The sequence below is a fragment of the Chelonia mydas genome, chromosome 15 (assembly GCF_015237465.2).
Source record: "Chelonia mydas isolate rCheMyd1 chromosome 15, rCheMyd1.pri.v2, whole genome shotgun sequence".
Taxonomy (NCBI): Eukaryota; Metazoa; Chordata; order Testudines; family Cheloniidae; genus Chelonia; species Chelonia mydas.
In genome coordinates this window covers 22,139,975-22,162,067 of record NC_057856.1, presented here as the reverse complement: position 1 = coordinate 22,162,067, position 22,093 = coordinate 22,139,975, and the positions used below count along the sequence as shown (strand labels likewise).

Here is a 22,093-nt window from a genome sequence, read left to right as displayed (position 1 = left end):
TAATTCTTTGTCTTTTAATGGAAGGATAGTCAGGAAAGGATTAAACTAGCCACACACAGAACAGACCCTGGCAGGTCAGAGAACACTACTGGCAGTGTTTCTTGCAGGGATGTGGCCTTCCCTCAATTAAATGATAGGTTCTCACCTTAATTACGTCTTCATCAGACGATCTGCACTCCACGGATTCTAGAAGATCAGTCACGGTCCCATCCTCCTCTACTGAGACCACCTTGACAGGGACAGCCACAGTTTTCCCAGTGAGAATCGCTGTGTTCAGGATCTCAGCTTCCTAAAAGACCAAACAAACCCTTGGTTTAGACGCTTCCTCCTCGCCCACCTTTCTGTCATCAGACACCAGCTCTTCTCTTCTTCACCTATCCTTATAAAAATGAAGCTTGTGTTAATTTTCCACTGACCTCCCAAGAATTGCTGGCACAGAGGATGGGACAAGGGTACAGTAAATTGCACCAAACGCAAGGTAACACTTGGGAATGAAATCCTTACCCCAGTCAAAACAATGGGATTGACTTCTTGGGGCCAGGATTTCCATTTCCATGTGTCTGATCTCCCCGTATAGAACTCAATAGCAATGCTCAGAACACTGTAGCAACGCAGCACTGTATGATATTAGCCAGGTGTGGTGTTTTAACGCACTGTTGCAGGATAATGAGAGGTCTGTTTTTAAGGGTCTAGCCAGCCTGATGGGGTAGAAGGCACAAAATCATTCTCTTGGGGATGGCTGAGGAGCAGACTCGGGAACCCTGATCTTTAAAATAGTATGAGCCAGTAATATATGGAGCAGGTGATGTGTCTGGTCTGACTTGGCTGAGTGCTAGATCCCATCATTCAGCATGCCCTCTTCTTTAACCCACTGTTCATTATTAATTATTACGGATATTTATTATTTCCATTATAGTAGCGCCAGGTCCTAACTGAGTTGGGGAACCCATTGCGCTATGTGCTGTAAACAGAGTGAGAGACAGTTCCTGAGAACGTACAGTTTAACCAGATAAAAGAAATGGAGAGGCGGTGACTTTCCTGAGATCACACGCCTGGCCAGTGGCAGAGCCAGGGAATAGCATCCAGGTCTCCTGACTCCCAGTCCAGTGCTCTATCCACTGCACATGTATGGCAGTAGCTCTGTGCTTCAAGAGTTTCCCTGATTCTGTACAGAGAACTTCTGGTGACAAACTCCCTTCTGTCATCAGAGCTGTTAGGGTACTCCCCCTTTCCTGATTGCCACTCAGTGAATTTCAGTCAGGTTTCAGAGTAACAGCCGTGTTAGTCTGTATTCGCCAAAAGAAAAGGAGTACTTGTGGCACCTTAGAGACTCACCAATTTATTTGAGCATAAGCTTTTGTGAGCTACAGCTCACTCTTATATTAGAGGATGACACCTGGAGGAGATTCCACACAGTATGAGCATGCACGTGCCCAGGATTTAGTAGTCGGTACTTTAGGAGACCTCTTCACGCTGATCTCAGTTAACAGCCCTGTTGGTCGCCTGAAAGTACCTTGTTTTAAGCCTTGTCCTTTAACCATCGGAGCCCTCTCCAGACGGTATTCTGTAGCCATTGGCGTTCTACAAAAATGTCAGAGAAAACAGTGCTTACATAGTTAGAGGAAGGATGGTGCAGAGGTAAAGGCACTAGTCTAGAACCTGGGAAATCCAGGATCAATTTCCTGCTTTGCCGAAGACTTCCTGAGTGACCTTAAGCAAGTCACTTAGCCGCTCTGTGCCTCAGTTTTCTATCTGTGAAATGGTGAAAAAACAGTACTTCTGTACCTCCTCTGGGTGTTGTGAGGATAAATACACTAAGGACGGTGTGGTGCTCAGATACTGTGGTAATTGGGGCCATATAAACACAGGCAATGAGCCTCAGTCTCCACTGCTCTGCACTTCGTATAGTTGGTTATGCCACAGCAGAGTGAGTTTAAAATGCAACCACTCATATCTGGTGTAAGTGACCACAAAGAGAGCAGGGCAATGGAGAATGAGAACCAGTGTGTCTCGTTCTTAGAGCCTGGGATGGTGAGGCTGGAAACTACCCTGACTCTGCCACTGATTTGCCATGTGACTTTGGGCAAGTTGCTTCACCTGTTTGTGTCTCAGTCTCCTCGTCTGTAAAATGAGGATAATACAGAGCTACCCTATCTTAAAGAGTAAAGCTGTCGGCAAAGTGCTTTGAGTTCTTTACATGAAATGAGCTATATAAGTGAATATTATATCACTATTGCCACATTTATTCCAAAAGGAATATTACCTGTTTGATGCATTACTTATACATTTTAAGGATTGTGGTTCAGATTATAGGACTACATTTTGACTCAGAAACACAGTACTAAATTGGGCTCTCGGTTACCCTGGTGTAACTTCATTGTCTTCTCTGCAGTTATCCTTGATTTACACGAAGGGAAACAGAGAGCACAATTTGACTCCTGCATTCTTCCATTCCTAATTACAAGGCACTGCTCATTCCCAGAAAGGTTTTGAGCTTCTCAAAACCAGGCCTCTGAATCAAGGAATATCCCATAGAACAAGAGCTCCTTGATTTCAACTGGTTCTTATGAACTAAAGGCTTCCAAAGCCCCCTGAGTGCTAACTTCTCATTATCTAAATAGCTCATGCTATGGGTTCTGAGCCTTACCTGATTTCACTTGTGGAAGGAAACAAAGTACGATCGAAACCACAATGACTCCCCCTACCGTCTCTCAGGGTAGAGAGAGGGGAAGCATGGATCTCTCTCATCTAAAGGACGGGGATAAAAAAAGGGCTCTTCACACTATTTAAAGGAACAGACACTTTATTTGGGATCAAAGCAGTATCTAAAGAAGGAAAAAAACTCCTACACTTTTGATAGCTACCTTGCCAGAGTCTGCCCCTGCAACCTCATGATCTTTAAGGGGAGCGGGAAATAGAATTTTACAAAAGAACGGTAAAGAAGAAGGCCCCCCCTTTCCCCCAACCAGTCCCCAAACCCTTCCGATATTCTGAAATTACAAGTCACACAAAGGTAAGGACAGCCAGCCTGCAGCATGAGGCCCATCAGTCTTGGGCGTAGCGTTGCTCTCAGAACAGAAGATATTTTTCTGGCAACCAGGATCTCCGGGAGGTTTGCAACTAAATTTCCAAATGATTTAATTTTTTTCTTTAATCTGAAGTATCACAGAGAGTCTCCTGCATACTGTATAGATATTTTGCAAACCTTACACCCACTTGGGGGTGGGGAGGCTTCCCCTAACGAGTAGTCCCACCGAAGCCAATGGGACAGCTACTAGGCACATATAAGAGTTGTAGAACCAAGACCTTAGGCCCTGTTTCTGCAGTCCCTTGTGCATGTGCTTCATTTCAATAGGACTACTCGTCATAGTAAAGTTACGTTGGCAGAATCCAGGCCTTAGTATTAAGCTGGAACCGATATGTGAGTGGCCTGAGATTTCTAGTCTGTACTGTATAGTGCAGGCCCTAGGGAAGGAGAGAGTTTATACTGAGCTTTTGCAAACAATCTGACTAATGAGATACGCCGCTCAAAATGAAAAGTTGCCCCTAGTTAACAGCTAGTGGAGGGCGAACGTCAAAATGTTCATGAGTTTGCTCTGAGAAGCAGCTTGCCATTCTAAAGCTTATCAGAACCATATCTGACTCTCTTTGGTCTGCAAAGAATGACTTGGAATATGATGAATATGAAAGCTGATGCCCAAATAAATTTAGTCTAAGGTGCCCCAGGGACTCCTCGTTTTTTATAACATTTCTGGTACTTCTCACACTCAAGTGAGCTAGAAAGCCATGGGAGCAGCCTCTTTTTCTGGATTTCACCACTGGCTGCAGAGAGGTGCTGGCAAAGGAATGTAAAAATGAAAAGCAGCATAAAAATAAGGTTAATCCGACGCATTGGTAGTTTAGATTTGGATTGAGTTTTGGGTAGAGTTTCAAGTATTAGTGTTATCATTTAATAACCATTTAATAACCCAGAGACATGGGCAGAGCATGAACCGCTGGCTGGGGGAGGCTAATCCAGCCCCGCCCCTTTCACCCAAGCCCCCTCCCCCCCCCCCCCCCGGCCAAAGCCCAGAGCCACCCACTGCAGCCACCGGTCCAGCCCCAGGTGAGTGCCCCCAACCCTGAAACACTGGGCTGACAGCGTGGCCCCAACCCTGGAGTGCCAGGAAGGTGGGCAGCGTGACCCCAGCCTCCCCCCTTCCAGCCCCAGAGTGCTGGCTCCAGCCCCCCACCCCTCAGCCCCAGAAGGGCAGGCAGCGCGGCCCCAGCCTGAGCCGGGGCCAAGCCACAGGGGAAGAGCAGGAGGGGGAGTGTGGGAGGGGCCACGCCTGGCTGTTTGGGGAGCCCTGCCTCAGGCTATGATACCCACCGCCCATGCCCAGAGTCCAGCTGGATCTGTCCCATGGGGCTAGGTATTGTACAAATGCAGGCGGACCTGATCCCTACCCCAACTGTATCATAGAATATCAGGGTTGGAAGGGACCTCAGGAGGTCATCTAGTCCAACCCCCTGCTCAAAGCAGGACCAATCCCCAACTAAATCATCCCAGCCAGGGCTTTGTCAAGCCCGACCTTAAAAACCTCTAAGGAAGGCTCAAAATCGGTGTGCTTGTCCATTCCTAAAAAACATGGGTTGCATGATGCAAAACTCCTATCAGCTTGACAGAATATATTACAACATTGCCACTTTTTAAAGGACCACAAAAGTCTCCTCAGAAACTTTGCAAACTTTTTAAAGAAATATTTCCTAGAGCTTATAGAAACCCCTAACGTTCTAAAATAGGATCATGATTTCCCATCAGCAAGCCTCAAAACACTTGGTGTATGCCAAATAGACAAATCCATTTGATACTTCAAGAGAGGTGCAAAGTAAAACGAGCAATATTCAGAATCTGTTTGCAGCAGCCAAAACTTATTGTTTCTGCAGTTTTCAGCAACTCCACTTTTTTGCACTTGGAGAATTTCTTCTTTAGATATCTGATCTGCATTTCTCATTTGAATGTAGAAGTGTAAAATGAATTTACAACAATTTAAAGAGCAGGGGCCATGAAAAATGTTTCTTCAGCCATTTGTTTAATGGCTAGAAAAGGCTTAATGTTCCCATGGTGAAAATAAATAAAAAACTTATTTCATTCCAAGGAAACAAACATGATACTTATTTAGCCTATACAGAGATTTATAATGCAAATTTCCAACGTGTAACAGCTATAAATCGAAAAAAAGTTACTAATTTAAAAGTGATATTTTCTGCTGATTAAATGATACTGGAATCTTTTGAAGAAATATTATATTTTTTGTCCATAGCTAACATGGATTATAGGAGACTTGATGCCAGAGGAATACAACTAGGAATACTTATGGGCTTTGAAAGGCTTTATCCTAATATGCTGTCCAGTAAAAGTTGATTCCCGGAGCAGCTGTAAAAAGATGCTGATCTTTTATAACCGTTATAGAGTATATTTTGGTGCACATCTCTATAATTCAGGCACACCAAAACCCAATAACAATGAAATAAAATGATAATAGCCCACGCAAGGATTTCTTTCCCCATAAGGGGAGCGGGTCTATCTAGTAAGATTCATATCGAGCAACTGAAGGTATAAACTCCTCCAGAAGAAACACATTGAGAAGCTTCACATAGCAACCATCTTTTTAACTAGAAAGGCAAACGTGAATGCCTAGTCGTTGCCCAGCTTTAATTGGTGGTGCCCCTGCAATTTAATTTCCCTTAGGATGCCTTTTGCCCTCTAATTCCTACACTGAAAGAAAGGAATAATGTCTTTCTAAATCTTGTGATTCTTCCCTTCCTCCCACTAGCTTGTTCTCTGCCCCAGTTATTTCTGAATGGTCGCCTTCATATGAATACCTGAATAAACAAGCAGATGACTGACTCATGCTTAATGTCTGAGGTTCTGCACTAGATTTATAATAGGGCCACTTTGTTTCATATTAAAGTACAAAAGTGGCGATCGTCGATGTTCCCTTCCAAAAGCACTTCAACAGGATTAAAGAATTTATTTTAGTAGCCTTTCCCCCTTGCCCTTACAAGCCACACCATACCATAAGCAACCGTGAACAAGGCACCAATTTGTTTTTCAAAGAAGACCTCTAGGCATGTTTCCTCAAAATAACTTGAGCTGATTTGCAGCACAAAGCCTTTAGCTCTGAGGACGAGCAGCAAAATACAAGGAAGCTTGAAATATGAGCTTTGGAAATGGTGTTTTAAAAATATAGATTCCGATTTCTGATTTCAATGGAGTTATTCTGGATTTACACCTGAGCACAGAAACTGGCTCTTGATTTTCAGAGTCGGAGGACGGAATCAGAATTCTAAATGACATACTGATTTCTTAAAGAGAGCTTTTAGTTATTTCACAACAGAAATTAGTATGTGGGATGCATATGAATAAACATATTAATGTTCAATACATCTGCTGTGGTTCATTTCTTTATACAAACAAAGGAAAGAAGCATTAAAAGCTCATTGAAATACTATAGCCCATTGCCAGAGTGCCAGATCTGGATACACACATTTGTTTAAACTAAAGGAAACTATCCAGACTTGACACCTGTTTTGTGACACACATATGTTCCTTACTGTTTTCAGTAGGTATCTCAGTCTTTGGGTTTAATGTGTACAGACTGTACTAGGGAAGGGAATAACAGTTATCAGAACTTCTTAAGGTCAAGTACATGCACCAAATGAGAATGAATAGCTCGTCTTACTTGGCACTCACTAGTACCCTCCGTTTTCCTCATAGATTTTCCATGTATCAGTCTCCAGATCATTAATCTGGGTGTCACCCAGAATCCCACTGCTGTTCATTTAAATGAGGTCTAGCTTCTCCTTCTCTTCCGCTGGAAGCCATCTTAGCTGTATCACAGAATCCATGCCTCAGTCATGCATAACTAATTTAAAATCTTATTTAGCATCAAGTCTCAGAATTAAGAAGCTAAGTGACAGCTGTTTAATTAACTCCTTAAGCTGATTAGACAGCATTACAGAAATCCCCCCAAGGAAGAGTTTATAACTGTCAAGAGAACCGAAGGCCATGTTAATGCTTCTGTTTAAATTTAGTAAGCTTCTAAACTAATAAACTATAAATGCTTGACATCCTCAAGGATGTGGTCAAATTCAGTTTTTTTCCTTTTGTTAACCACTACAAGGATGGGCAACAAAAACAACAACATATCAGAGATTTGCCAAGCAAGAAAGCTAAAGGGGGGAAATATAAAGCAAATAGCAGTGTCCCTATGAAACGGTTCATGTTTATTAATTCCTAACACCTGATATTTGATTATTTCGGATTAGTCCTCGGTCTTGGAGTGAAGCTGAGCCCACACTTAAAGTGTGGAGTCATCTCACAGCTCCTTGTTGTGAGGACAAAGATTTAATTCATTGGTTAAAAGCTTGAAACATCTTTGAACTGTATGATTAAGGCAGATGAAGTGGGAGTTTTAAAACCAGGCACAGAGGCTAGTTGCATGACAGAGCGGCACAGATGGGACATTCCCAAGCAACTTTGCTTGGCTGAAACACACTATCCCCAACGTCAAGCTTTCAAAAAATTATGAGTCAGGATCCCCCAAAATCACAAGCTTGACTTAAAAATCATGAGTCAAAAAAACCATCCTTGTCTCCCCCCACAAAAAACCCATCACAGTTTGGGTTCTTTTTATTTGCTTTCTGGTTCCTGAGTCTGCAGGACGCACACAGATCATATTTTCCAGCTTTCCTCAGCAACCATCAGGACTAGAGACTGACTTAAAAAAAAACAGATTGTGCAAACTTCACAGTCACACTTCTGTTTGACACGCGTGCACATATCAGTGTAAACAGTGACACCGAAGGTTACTGTATCTGAACTATATTAAATAGAGGGAGGGGACTGTCCCTCTTTTTTTCAATTTCCTTACTTTGTACGTTTGTCAGGCACATGGTGTATAATCAGTTTCACTGTTTCCCATGTATAGACAAGATGGGCTTCCGTTCCGCAAAGCTTCCTTATTCCACAGAGCCCTCAGCACCAGCTTAACTTTAAGCATGTGGTCAAAGTGAAGCCCATTCTGAAGTGCTCTCCTGAATAAGGATGAATTTAAGCACATGCTTAACTGCCTTCCTGAACTGGGGCCTTAGTCATCTCCCCCTGCTGACCGTGTGGGACTTTCACACAGCAACAAGGGATAGAAACATATTTTTTTAAATAGGGAAATGTGATTGTGAAAGCACAAAAATTCATAGAAGGAGTAAGAGAGCAGAAGCAGTAACTGAAACAACTTAACCACTCTCTCTCTCTCTCTCTCTCTCAAAAAAGTGACTATATTTCCAGGTGCTGGGGTCCTTTTAAAAATAAACAAAAAAAAAAATCCCATTCTCTACGAGGACAAGCAGTTTGCTTCTTTCTCCATCCTCTGTACCTGTGAAAATACTCCCCAAAACAGTCAAGAGAAAGTAACAATAACTTGACGTAACCCAACGGTGCCTTCCATCCAGGGAGTCCAAAGCACTTTATATATTAACTAAGCCTCACAACACTGCTGGTAGATTGCCCTCCTATATCCTGGATCATGGGGAGTGCTAGTAGTTAGATTATTGCCACATGACTGAGGTGTTGTCACCTGTGATCTCCAAGGTCTGTCAGAATATTACAATAGGAGAAACCTGCTCCTGGTGGCAAGATGACTTTGCCATCTGGGATGTCTCTCCTGAGAATGTGGCATGCAGCTTGCTTGAAATTTCTTGGGAGCATGTTAGGATGAGGTCTCAATTACTTTTTAGAAATGAAGCAACAATTGGAGATCCAGTTTAGTGCAAAGTAGAGAGGTGGCTGCAGATCCCTTAAATATCGTACAGGCATGGCAGTTCCTCCTGTAGGCTACAGCATGAAATATCTATTTTATCTCACTGACATAGCCTATTCTGGATCCAGTTTCTCCTTTCTCCACAGTCCAAACAGCAGTGAAATATTCTGATGTAAGAACTAACCCTTAACCTTAAGAAGGGCAACACACACACACACGCTCTCCAAAATGTCATTTGAAAATAATTTCCATAATTAAAATTTTCTTTTAAAAAACTCAATTTAAAAAAAAAGATGTTTTAATATATTCCTAAAAATCTAATCTTGAATGAAATTCTTAAACATAATATAGCTTAAAACTTAATAAGCTCTTATTTAATAATACATATGTGGATGCAACATTATTACCCACCAGAGCCAATGTAAAATGTACATAAATTAATTAAAGTATATTCCCATTTTATTAAACATTCCATGTACTTGTAATAGGCTTAAAAATCCACTTAATTTAAACAATGTCTCAATAAGGAGCAATTACGTACATTGGATACATGTTTGCCAGAGGCTGGGAATGAGCGACAGGGAATGGATCACTTGATGATTACCTGTTCTGCTCATTCCCTCTGGGGCACCTGGCATTGGCCACTGTCGGAAGACAGGATACTGGGCTAGATAGAACTTTGGTCTGAACCAGTATGACCGTTCTTATATAAGATAAGATGAGTATCCATATTAGGATACTGTAAATAGGCGCATAGTGAATGATGACATCCATGATCTCAGTCATCTAACTACTTATCTTCCTATTTAATCATCTGTGGGTTTTCTATAGGGCCCATCTCCACAGTGTCTATGACTTAGTGGTGTCAAATAATGTATAGTGTCTCCTTGTACTCTCCCGTCTATCTGTCTGTATTCATTTGTTGTCCTTTGTCTTATATTTAGATTGTAACCTCTTTTGGGCACAGAGTGTCTCTTTGTTCGGTGTTTGTACAACACCTAACATAATGGGGTACTCACTGATGATTAGGATTCCTAGACTATGGTAATAATAATTAGCTTATTAATTTAAAAAACCTGCTTCTTCCCATGAAACAACTCCAGTCTCGGTATTTCAACCCATAAAACCTCCCATGTGGTTAGCTATTAAGGAACTAAAATGAAACCACAAAACTCAATCTCAAAAAATCCAGAGAGAGCAAAATATTTCACTTTGAAGCTCCATTAAACTTTTATGGATCAAAAAAGTTTCACATGAAACCCAGCTGGTTTCAGTTCTAAAAATAGCTGAGTTTTGCTCTCAAAAGTTCACACAGCTCCTGTAATTACCCTGCTACCACAGTGGCTCAACAGTGACATAAGGTCAAAATTACTCTTGGTGTAGGCAGAAGGTCTTGCATCTCCACCGAAGCCAGGATCTGTGCCTGCTCACCCCAATGGGAGTTTGGCTCAGATCGTGAGAGGCAATACTTGCCCTTAACGGCCAAAACCAAGATGAAACATTCAAAAGGTGCTTCCCAAAGTTCTTGGACTGCATTTGCACAAAGCTGAATATTATAGATTTTATTGTACTTTTTGAATAAACAGAGAACATAAATTAGTGTAACAAATGAAACAGATGTAGAATTTTGAGGGGATTCATTAATACCCTATTTTTTGTCAATAACAATATATACTCAAATTAAAAAAAATTTTTTTGGTTAAATGCTGTGTAACTTCTTTGGAAGAAATGTAAAGCTAATAACTGACAATTGCACCTACGGGTAGCCAGTCAAACCACTTGATTCTGTCCAAACACAACATCTCCCAGAGCTGAGAACATCAGCACTTCCGGGCCTGTTTATAAGGGAGATTCTCCAGGGTACTACTGTATGGGAATGAGTGGGCAGCTTTGGTGAAGACAATCAGTGAAACTCAGCCAGTGGGATACTTAAAAGTACAGCTGTCAAATTTTCCACTTAAAAACAGATAGCAGTCAATGACTGGATTTTGCTCAAGGGAAGAAGGCAAACTCATGAATGCCACCAAGACAGCTGCCCTCCTACCTCTTACAGCACCCTTGGCATGCAGGGAACATTCCTGATATGAAATTATTTTTAACCTCTGTGAGGAAGCTGATCTCTGGAAAGCACTATGCGTGACTTCTTCTTTCAAGGATAAGATACAGGAACTTTCATCTCTGAATACCAGATACAATTTACCACAGTCAAATTAGAGTTTAATCAAAAGGACAAACAAATATCCGAGACCCTATGAGGAACAAATCTTTGGAAATATCTCAGATCCATAAATAGACTGGTAGTTCTACGTGTGGCCAATATGGAGTTTGAAGAGGTAAAGCTGGTCTGACAAAGCTCTGTCCTTGCTTCCATGGGTCCCACATTTTCTGGCGGATTTCACTAGCCTCAGAGGCTCACTGTGACCCTCCACATAACCCTTCTCTCTCTAGAGACAAGGGTCACAGTCTACTGAGCCATTTTCATCATAAGCCAGCAAGTGAGATGAGGAGAAGTTATCCTTCCTTTCACAGTCTCTGTTGTCTCCCAGTCTCAGTGATTAATCAGGGGGCAAAGTGTGTGTGTGTGGGGGGGGGAGCCCAGGCCCACCCTCTACTCCGGGCTCCAGCCCAGGGACTCTAATAGTATCAGCTATGGTAGCTGACCTTTTAGAAACATGACATGTACAATACCCTGGGCTACTTCCCCCACAGCAGCCCTCACTTCCTCAAGCTCCACTTCACCCTTACCTCAGGGCCTCCTTCCTTGTACCTGATATGGTGTGTACTACTCAGTCTCTCCAACAGCACAACTTCCTCCCACAGCTCCTGACATGCGCACCCACCTGACTAACTGGGAGGCTTTTAACTAGTTTCAGCCAGCCTCTGATTGGCTTCAATCAACCTAGCATTCTCCCTGCCTTCTGGAAAGTTCTTAATTGGTTCCAGGTGTCTTAATTGACCTGGAGCAGCTGCCATTTCACTTATCCTGGTACCAGGGATTTGTTTAGCTTGGAGCTAATATATCTATCTCCCACTACTTTCCTATAGCCATCTGGCCTTGCCCTGTCACACTGGATTTTAAAAAGGGGCAGAGCCTTTAATATTATGACCAATAACAGCATGGTTCTTATTTCCCCAAAGGTAAGAGTCATTTCATACTTCAAGGCATAAGCTGTTAATGTCAAGGGCCAGGAAGGAATGAAATGCACCTCATCCTGATGCAGTAGGCAAGTGCTAAGTATCTGATTTGGTGAAGCAAAGGTATGTTTCAATATGGCAAATGCTATATTCATATGTTTCTATGCATGACCAATGGATATCATAGCATAGACACGAAGGAATTTTGGCAGCTCATTGTGTGGCTCAGGAATGAAAAGGCCAATTAATGTTCAATGCACAGAATATCCAGCTGTACTTTATTATATGATTCATTCCATCTCGTTAAAGTGTGGCTCTAATCTGTTAAAACTGGATTGTGGCTTCCATGTTCATTATGTCTCACAGACTCCAGATTAAATTTGCTCTGCTTACAGATGGAAATATCATTTTTCTTACTGTTGGCGCTGCAAACTCACCCAGTGGTCTTAAATTCTAGCTGGGTTTTTTTTCTGGCTTGTGCATCATCATCAGTAACACAAATTCTGCCCTAAATTACACCTGCATTGCCCCAGTATCTTCAAAGGGATTGCACAATTGTAATTCATGGCAGAATACAGTCCTGTAATTCTCAGTGATGCATAAGGCAGGATAGAATTTACCTCCCTCTCTCACAGCAGAAAATGGCTCAGCACATTGTATCCTTTCCCCCTAATCTTTGCCTGTCTTTTCTGTGTAGATTGTAAATTCTTTGGAGCATGGGCTATCTCTTATTCTATATTTGTACAGTGCCTAGCACAGAATTCAGTTGGGATCTCTAGGCATGACTCCAATACAAATAAAAGTAACTGGAGTAAAACATATTATTATTTTCCTTAGGTTAAGAGATACAGGTCTGAAATGCACACTGGGAGCAAATCCTGTAAGTAAGCACGGGACTATTTTGATACAGTTATTTTGCAGAGTGCAACTAAACTATTTCAAGCTTCTAATTGTTGAGGAATCCTTGCAGCAGGTGCCATGCAAATTGTACCCGAAATCTGAGGGAGAGTGCTGAGCTAATTAATGCAGGGCCAGTTTGGAACACTGGCAGTAAGTGACAGAGTGGTATAATATCTGCTTCAGAGCCGGGTGATTGTGGAGTCAAATTCTCAGATTTCTGTTGGGGGTTTAAAAAACCCCAAAACATTTAAATTTCTCCCACATTTAAAATGGCCCATACCCCCTTAATGTTTTGACTTTTAACTTCTTGAAATTGGACTCATAGCAAGTCGTAGGCTGGTGATCTGGTGGTTGTCCGCGGTAAGAAAGAGGATGACACCAGAAAACCGCTGTGTTTGCTCAAATTGGCTGCTTATCAAAGTCAGACAACTATGCAAGCTCTGAAGCCTGTGGGTTGTCAGACTCTGATTCTTCTGAGAAATCACTAATTAATTTACAGGCTCCAAACTATAATTCCATGAAGCTCTGTATGCATATTTGATGTTGGTCTCTAGACAGAGTACTTTAGCTGATAATCAAGAGTGCTCACTCTTAAAAAAATACTGGGTTAGGTTTCCCTCTTTGCTTTTCCCTAAGCAAAGCTTTTATACATTGCTACGGGGCGGGGGGAGGGGGGGGAAGAGGGGTGGATGCATGTCTGATTGTCAAAGGAAGCCAACCTTTCAGAATAGCAAAGCTAGGAGATCTGGCCTCAGGTACACAAAAAAACCTACAGTATCTGATGCTGCTGAATTGCTGAGACTGGCAGGGACACATCATGCAAAATTAGCTAAGCCCAATCAAAATTTCACGCATGGAGCCAGTAGGTCAGCTCCTGGATTGATGTGCTAGCATGCAGATTTTTTTGATTCTTGGGCCCACAGTTAAGAAATCTAATATAAAAGGTTGGTGCCCTAGAGGTCTGGGACTCTTATGAGGAAGAAGAAGGGATAGTGTTTAGGGATTTCCAGCAACAAAATGAAAGCTTTAGGATATCACTTCAAGGGAAAGATCTCATCCAGTCCCTGGAAATGCAATTTAGCAGAGTAAATATTTGCAGCTATGCACTGCAGAATCTAGCAGAGCCAGAAAGTCTGGGATCAAACTGAATGGCACAGATTTGCTTTGATGGAGGGAGAATTTAAAACTGCCCATGCAAATCACTGGCTCTGCCTCATGTGTCTTCCCTTTTTCTTTTCCCTTTGCTGGGCTGCTGAACTTGGCGGGCTCCACCCTGAATCTTGCTTCAGCCCTTCTGTGCCTCTCTTGTGTTGTTCGTTCTTATGCCAACCCCATTGCAGTCACTGGTGTTGGGTGTATAACAGGATGCACAGTAGCACCATGCAGCTATTCCCGCCAGGCAGACAGCTCCTTGGGGGCCTAGCCCTGGGGATCAGGGAGCTGCAAAGTGCTTCCTGCACTTGGTGTGTCCAGTGTGCCCTGAGCACTGCTGAGAACTGAGGTTTGAGTGAGAAGGCTGCCCTGCTCAATTGTGCTAATGTCTACAGACCCTTATCCACTCTCCCCTCCACATCCCCAATCCTACTCCTCTACCTTTGTTTTGACCGGCAGTGGTCAGTAATATGGACAAAGAATGCATTAGAGCAAACCCAGTGACCGTGCAGACTTTATATTTTAAGTATTTCTAAAGCACCCATCGCCATGGTGCAAACATTGACAAGAGCATTTCCTCAAGTCCTGCACATCACTGGGAAACTGGGCTCCAGCACAAAGCACCCCCAAATTCAGAACAAGTGGGATTCGGCTATGTATGTAAACAGGCAGTGCCCAGGGAAATTCAAGTCTTTATTCTCTGAGTGTTTAGCTCTTTCCTCTGTTTTATCAGCAAATGGATTCACACCTAAAAACAACTTCAGTACAGTCTTTCGGGGTGTGATGAAGTGTCTGCTGCGCTCTGTGTTTTTTATGAGGGATTTCGTTTGTGATTTAAAACATTGCATGTCCCTTCCTGCAGTGAGCCACTGAATTATTTTCAAATACCAAACCATGGCCAGCTGTTTGCCTTGGTGACTCATGTTTCCTTTGTCTGTCACTTGTTTGCACTGAGCCACTTAAAGGCTGACTTAAATGGGCAGAGAGGCATTGGTTAACCACTTCAGTGCTACCTCATTTCCAGGTGCATCGGCATAGAACACACCTCTGCTGCCTCTGGGTATGCCAGGCACTAACATTAAGAAACATGTCGGACTGCTTTGTGCCTTTCATTTGACATTCTCCATAAGTAAAGCACAAGCTTCTTGTCTTCACCCATAAGAACCTTGATAAATTGGTTCCACCCTGCCTAGCTGCCTTTCCAGTTCATCAACACTTCCTCCCTTCCACCAACTTTCCCAACTTTTAATACCCACCAGTCAGCTTTCCCCACCAACCTATCCCCGTTTTCTCCCACACTATCCTGCCACCTTATCTGCCTTCAAAACCCTCTTTAAAGTTCATCTCTGCCTTGATGCCACAGGACGCTGCTGATTGAGAATAGTTAGGCAGTTGGTCTGCCACGACTCAAGGTCATTGTGCTAAGACAAACTTGTTTTACTTCCCCACCTCCTCCTTGTTTCTGTTTCATGCTAATGTATTCTGTTTTAACTAGACTGTAAACTCTTTGGGGGCAGAAGATGTCTTTTGGATAAGCATGTGTGGCAGCCTTCACTGAAGTCATGCATATGTGTCCAAGAACAGGCTTAGCTCAATATATTATACTTAGGCTCAGTGTGATTAGATTTTTATCAGTGAATGTCGGTAAACATTGATTTCACTGTACGCACAAGAGCCAATGATAAAATATTTCCATCCAAAAGACATACATCCAAGGGCAGAATTTTTTTGCCCAAAAGTGTTTCCTCTCTAGCTACAAAAAGATCAGTGACAGTGAAACTTTAAGGCACACCTCACTGTGAGGTTCCAGTGAAATGACTGTGGGTAAGGTTTTCAAAAGTGCTTGAGGCCATGTCTCCACTATAGCTGCATAGTGCCAGCACAATCCCATAGTGTAGATGCAGCCTACAGCAATGGGAGGGGTTTTTCCATTGCAGTAGGAACACCCCCCTCCCCGGGTGCACAAGAGCATTCTTCCATCAATCGACTTGCACCTACACCGGGGGTTAGGTTGGCATAACTACTGCACTCAGGGTGTGGATTTTTCATACCTCTGAGCACCAGAGCTATGTCAACCTACATTTCAAGTGCATGTAGACCTAGTGTGACCAGACAGCAAGTTATCAGGACAGGGGGTGGGAGGTAATAGGTGCCTATATAAGAAAAAGCCCCAAATATCGGGACTGTCCCTATAAGATAGGGACATCTGGTGACCCTACGTAGACCAGGCCTGAATGACTTCGGAGCCTAAGTCTCATTTTCAAAAGTTACTTTGGCACTTAGGAGTCTAAGTCTAATTGGAAGTCAATGGAACTTAGGCTCCTAAGGTCCAGATTTTTAAAGGTATTTAGGTGTTCAATTCCCACTGAAATCAATGGGAATTAGCTGCTTAAATAACTTTAAAAACCTCGTCCTCAGTCACCTGATTTCAATGGGACTTGGGCACCTAACATGCTTGGCAGCTTTTTAAAATCCCATTTGGCACCTATTTAATCTTAAGGTGCTTAAGTACCTTTGAAAATCTGGCCCTAAATCACTTGAAAATGGGACAGATTCCTCAGTGCCTTAGATACTTTTGAAAATATCACCTATAATCACATCACCAGACAATGGGGGCCTGCTCCAACTCCCATTGACTTCAGTGAGAGTCCAATCAGACCCTAGATGTTGCTGCATGTTAAACATGCCTTCCCTGTGCTGTTTTCTGTAAGTAGATACAGCCTAAAGAGGTGATGAGTAGAACAGAAATGAATCCAGCTGGAATGCAAGAGTATTGAAGAGAGACTACAAGATGATATTAAAATAGAAAGGTGGCAACCCAAAGTAGCCCTCAGGCAAGGGGATGAGCTAACAGTGACACTATGAATGACTGCACTACTTTTGGAAGCAAGAGCCACAGGTTTTCTTGTTGTGTGAGCAATAGTTCAGGACAAGCTCTGTATATGTTTATCTCCAGAAGTTTCAGTGCTTATCTGAGCCCACGAAAGTCAATGAGTTTCTCTCCATTGCTTTCAGGGGGCTTTGGATCATGCCCTACGTTTCACCTCTGCAATGTGCTGCTGTATTTGTGACTTTTTGTTCTAACAGAAGCCTTTGCTTAGAAAAAGTAAATAGTTCTTTATGATTTTCTCTCTCTTTCAGAGACAGAAAGGATGCAATCTTGATGCAAAGACTGCTAAATGTGCGATGTTTTACATGCTGTAAAACAAAATAAAGAACCATCGACAAACCACTACAGTGAACTGGTATGGGCCTTTACTGGGCAGAGTCAGAACTGTTTCAGTGTGTGTGTCAGAGGTCCTGTAATACTAAACATCCAGCAGGGGCTCTCTTTTAGCTTTCTGTGCTAGGAAGAGCTGAGTTCTAGTCCATCTACCGCCCTGAAATTTCCTAGTGATCAAGCAGTACAGTAGAGTGACAACTGTGAATTCAGATAGGAACAGGGGGTTGTTACATTATTAAAAGAGGGGGGGGAGCTATGGAAATGGGGATAGTGCATTCAGGGTCAAATCAGCCAAATTTCATGCAAACCGTTTTGTGCTTGAGCTCAGCTCTGGTTGTTATAATATTAAAGATGTAATTACATGATTCTCAAGAGATGGGCGGTGAGACCAAATTCCAATTTAGGTCATTGCATCCTGCATAGCTAAAAGTCCAATGCGACTTCAATTGGGTATTGGGTTCTCCTGCACTCCTCTCCTAAATGGTTGTGTAGGAGAAATAGGTGCTTTCTCCAGTGAAGAAGTTGCCACATTGTGCACTGAAGTCTCACTGGTCGGTGAAGTGTTTTCTCTAGAGGGAAACAGTGTACAGCATTTAAGATCCATTGGGATGAAAGGCACTGTGTAATCATAATTTACTACAATGAATTGGGCAGTGTGTACGTGTACCATTGCCCTCTTCTGGATAGAGTCAGAACTGGTCACTTTGTGTTATAGTCCTTCAGGGAGAACCTCCTTTAGTTCAAGCATTTATGCTTTTGGAGCAGGTTATGGGTACTATCGTCACTGTTGTCATGATGTTCCTCATGGTCATAGTAGGGGACAGTTTTGAATTTCTCAGAAGGCCAAGGATTTGGTAGAATATTATCATAATTAGAATGGACATACTTTTCTGTTAGTCTTTGGGATAAGAGTTGATTAACATCACTCCTAGCTGCTCTTAGAACATGCACTCAAATTAAAATTCTTTACTGTTACAGGTTTTTCAAAAAGAAGATTATGGTACTACTTAGAGCCATATCCTCAACTGGTATAAATGGGGGTAGCTTCACTTCAATTCCTCAGCTGATTTACACCAGCTGCGGACTTGCCTGTCACATTTGTTTTCTATGCGCTATATTGTGCCCTTTAATGTACAGCCCATAGGAAGGAGCACTGTGGGATTTTACATGCAGATGTAATGTTTATGGGGACATATAAGGGTGGAGGGAGAAGATGGGGAACCCAATGGCCTCTGCTTTGATCATTTAGCCTCAGAAGATTTGTGGCAAATTGTTTTCTTCACCAATCTGAACTGATACGGATTTACATGAGTAGTTAAAAAAATAATACCAGTTGGGAAATAAATTCCTTCACAGCACCACAGAAAAGCAATAAACTAAAGAAGCAGTTAGACAGACAAGAATGATCAGAAATGTTTTACGTATTAACAATGAAGAAAAAGATCTGTTGGACATTTGTAAATCTAACTGTGGCAGGCTGAAAACAGAGAATCCAAAAAGCCATTAGAAAAAAGACATGAAGAGTCTTGTAATAATATCCTGGGGAACATGCATACTACAGATTCAATGCCTTTAAGACTATATTGTGTGTTCTGCAACAATTGTTTAATGTCTAATCCTTCCAGAATGATTGCACAGAACTTATGTTAATGTCAACTCAATGTGCTCAAGAAAATAAATCTGAGTTTCACATCAAATTACTTACTTTGTATCCAGAACATTTGACATATTTCCATAATCTGATGTATAGGGAGAATTGCATACAAGGTTTTACCTGAGGGCAGTGCAAGATTAGTAGCTTCCCCCTCCTTCTTTGCTAAAGTGAGGTCTTTACTGTATTTCTGGCTGGTCTTCTCCAAATGCACAAACTGCAGAGTCAAGGAATGACAGAAGCCATGTATATCAAGGTGATTGATTTATTTGTCTAGGTTCCATTAGGCAGTTACTCTAGGATTGTATTAATTGCGATCAATAATAAACAACTGGGATTTGGGTTGAGTGCTATATTATTCACTTCCTGTATTACCAGCATGCTATGGAATGATACTGCTCTGGAGTATTAACTGTACAGGAGAGAGGAATCTCTTTTATACAGTTGTTACTAAGCGGTTAGTAGTTCTCAGCCCCTTGGACACTTATGGACACATCCTGGCTGACCCTGTGGAAGGGTCTGATCTAACACCCTCTGAATTCAGCAGAAACGCTACTCATGGCTTTCGATCAGATGACAAGAGCACTAGGAAGGGGACACAGGAGGCAGCCGTCTGTCCCAGGGGAGGCGTGTCAGGGCACAGTGTGGAGAGATCCATTTCCCCTAGCAGGGCAGTGCTGCAGGGAACACTGGCTAGATTTAAAAGAGCATACGAGTCATACAGGGTATGTCTACACCACAAAAAAGTGAATCTCACAGCCCAGGTCAACTGACTCAGGCTTGCAGGGCTGGCGTTATCGGGCTAAAAGGAGCAATGTAGACGTTCCTGCTCAGGCTGGAACCTGGACTCTGAAACCCTCCCCCCTCGCCACATTGCGTCTACTTTCATTTATACTTCCTCAGACAGCAGGCAACTTGATAAATGGTTGCGGTGGGGATGTGTGACAAGTTTATTTATAGGATAAAAAAAACCAACAAATAAACCCCAAAACATATTCAGTTACAACTTGGAATCCCTGCAGCCAATTGCTGTGCAAAACTATCATCCTTCCTTAAAAAAGCAACAGCTCTGCTCAGTGAGGGCTTTATCGCAAAGCCCACTGAAGTCGCTGGAAAGGCCCTGACTGACTTTCAGTGCATTTGGATCAGGCTCTAAAGGACTAGGAAGTTATCACTTACTGGTGATAACATTGTAATCACTCCCCCCAAGCCCTCCCCCCCCCACTCATCCCTTCATTCACAACTTTCTTTATCTCTAATTCCATTGTGTGCCTTTGAAAAAATCACCCCCTACCTCAGTTCCCCAGTTGCAAAATGGGAATAGTACTATTTCCTTTGTCTCTCGTCTATTTAGTTCCTAAGCTCTTGGAAGCAAGGGGTATCTTTTACTGTGTGCTTACACTGTGCCTAACACAACAGAGCCCTGGCCCCACCTTGGGGCTAACAATACTACCAATAATTAGCCATCAATCATAGAAATCCAGAAAATCTGACATCAGCGTGTCTTTGTATATCATGAAGCATCAGGCACACACTTCTTGATTGCTATGCTTGACGATCCCTATTTAATATTTAGCATGCATCTTCCTCTTCTGATGGTGCTTCACTCACACACACACATTATGTTAGTGTGGGCTGTGATAACTGATACAACTTTTAACTGATCTTGCTAGAAACAATTATGTTTTTACTCGAATCATGTCTTAAAACTGAGATGATGTTTAAAACTCTCCTTCACAGATTTGGTCACCTTTTGTCTGATTTTCTGGGAAATCCTTTTATAGGCTGATTTACCTCAGACAATTATATTGGTTAATGGAATGGATTCTGGCATTAGTGAAAAAATATAAAACCTCAATATGAAATATTAAATTATTCTTGATTAATTCTTTTATGGTCTTGGGCTTACAACTGACCTTATACCCCCCAGATAATTACTTCTATTATTATTCTGTCTTTTGATTTTTAATTAACTGTTCAAAGTTTCTCATTCTAACTTATTGTTGCTTTTCTACAAACAATCAACTCTCTGCTTTGACATTCAGTTAACATTCAACTAATGTTTAGATCACAATACCTGACTGGCAAACCTTCCAAAACTGTGAGATCATATAGAGGATAGTGCTTACTTACTCTAAATAATCATCTAATTTTTAAAATTCTTTGCTTCAGCATACTGAGCAGTAGCATTTGCTAAGAAACCCCATACTCTTACTGACACTGTTCCCTGTCTACCCTAACTCTTCCTATTCTTCTGATACCCCTTTGCTGGTCATGTCTGTAATTAGACACCCCATTTTCAATTACCTCAGTGGGATCACTTATATGCTTAAAATTAAGCACATAGGTATTTGAAGGATGAGGATTTCAGCTTGAGAGCTCCTTGGGACAAGGATTAAGTCTTTCATCTCTTTTCTAGAAGTATCTCTAGGATGCTTTGGGGTGCTGTGGAGATAATGAATTACATGAATAATGAGCAGTAGGTGTATAATGCGTATATGGACTCATCTTCTTGTCCTTCTAGAAATGCATGTTGAAATTTAACATAAGCATGTCAATATCTATAAATAATAGTAAATAAAACCATTTAGCAATAGAGAGAGAGAGCACAGCCTAATGTTTTGGTAACAGTCTATTAGGTAGAGCAGGGGAATACAAGATGGTAAGCCATTTGTGCTAGGCTTTGTTGTGGTACTGACTTGCAGTGAGATCTTGGGCAAATCACGTAGGCCAACATTTTCAAACTTTGGTGCCTAATGTTAGGCATCTAAATCCATATTTATGCATCTTAACACAGACCTGAAGAGCACCCACACATTCCATTACAGTTCAGTGCAAGTGAGGTGAACTGACTGGAAGTTTTAGGGGCTCAGCACTTTAGAATATCAGGACCGTCACAGTTAGGAGCCTGAATATGGATCTAAGTGTCAATCTTTAAACACAAATGTTTGAATATGTTCGCTTTGCTTTAACCTCCTTGTGCCTGAGCCTACCCATCTGCATAGTGAGATTATAAAACCTCCCTGAGGGGATGTGAGGCTTAAAAGTATTGTATGAAAAGCACAGTGAGAATCGTGGCTGAAAGGTGCTACGTAATGCAAAGTGCAATCCTTGCTTCATAACGTATTAAATTGTGACAAAGAGTGGGAGTTTTACATTTTATAAGCTCCTCTACATGCACACATTTGAGTCTTCCATACATTATTCATTATCATCCTCATGTAATGGCAG

At 42.0% G+C, this 22,093-nt stretch overlaps 1 protein-coding gene across 2 annotated transcripts in view; it reads right to left on the bottom strand.

Moving 5' to 3' along the window:
• Positions 1 to 22,093, bottom strand: part of TMEM132D (transmembrane protein 132D) — a 388,920-nt gene that overhangs the window by 58,511 nt on the left and 308,316 nt on the right. For both annotated transcript variants that reach the window (XM_043529569.1, XM_027830716.3), the window contains exon 5: positions 146 to 289. In XM_043529569.1, the coding sequence (XP_043385504.1) occupies positions 146 to 289 (144 nt within the window). The remainder of the gene's footprint in view (positions 1 to 145; positions 290 to 22,093) is intronic.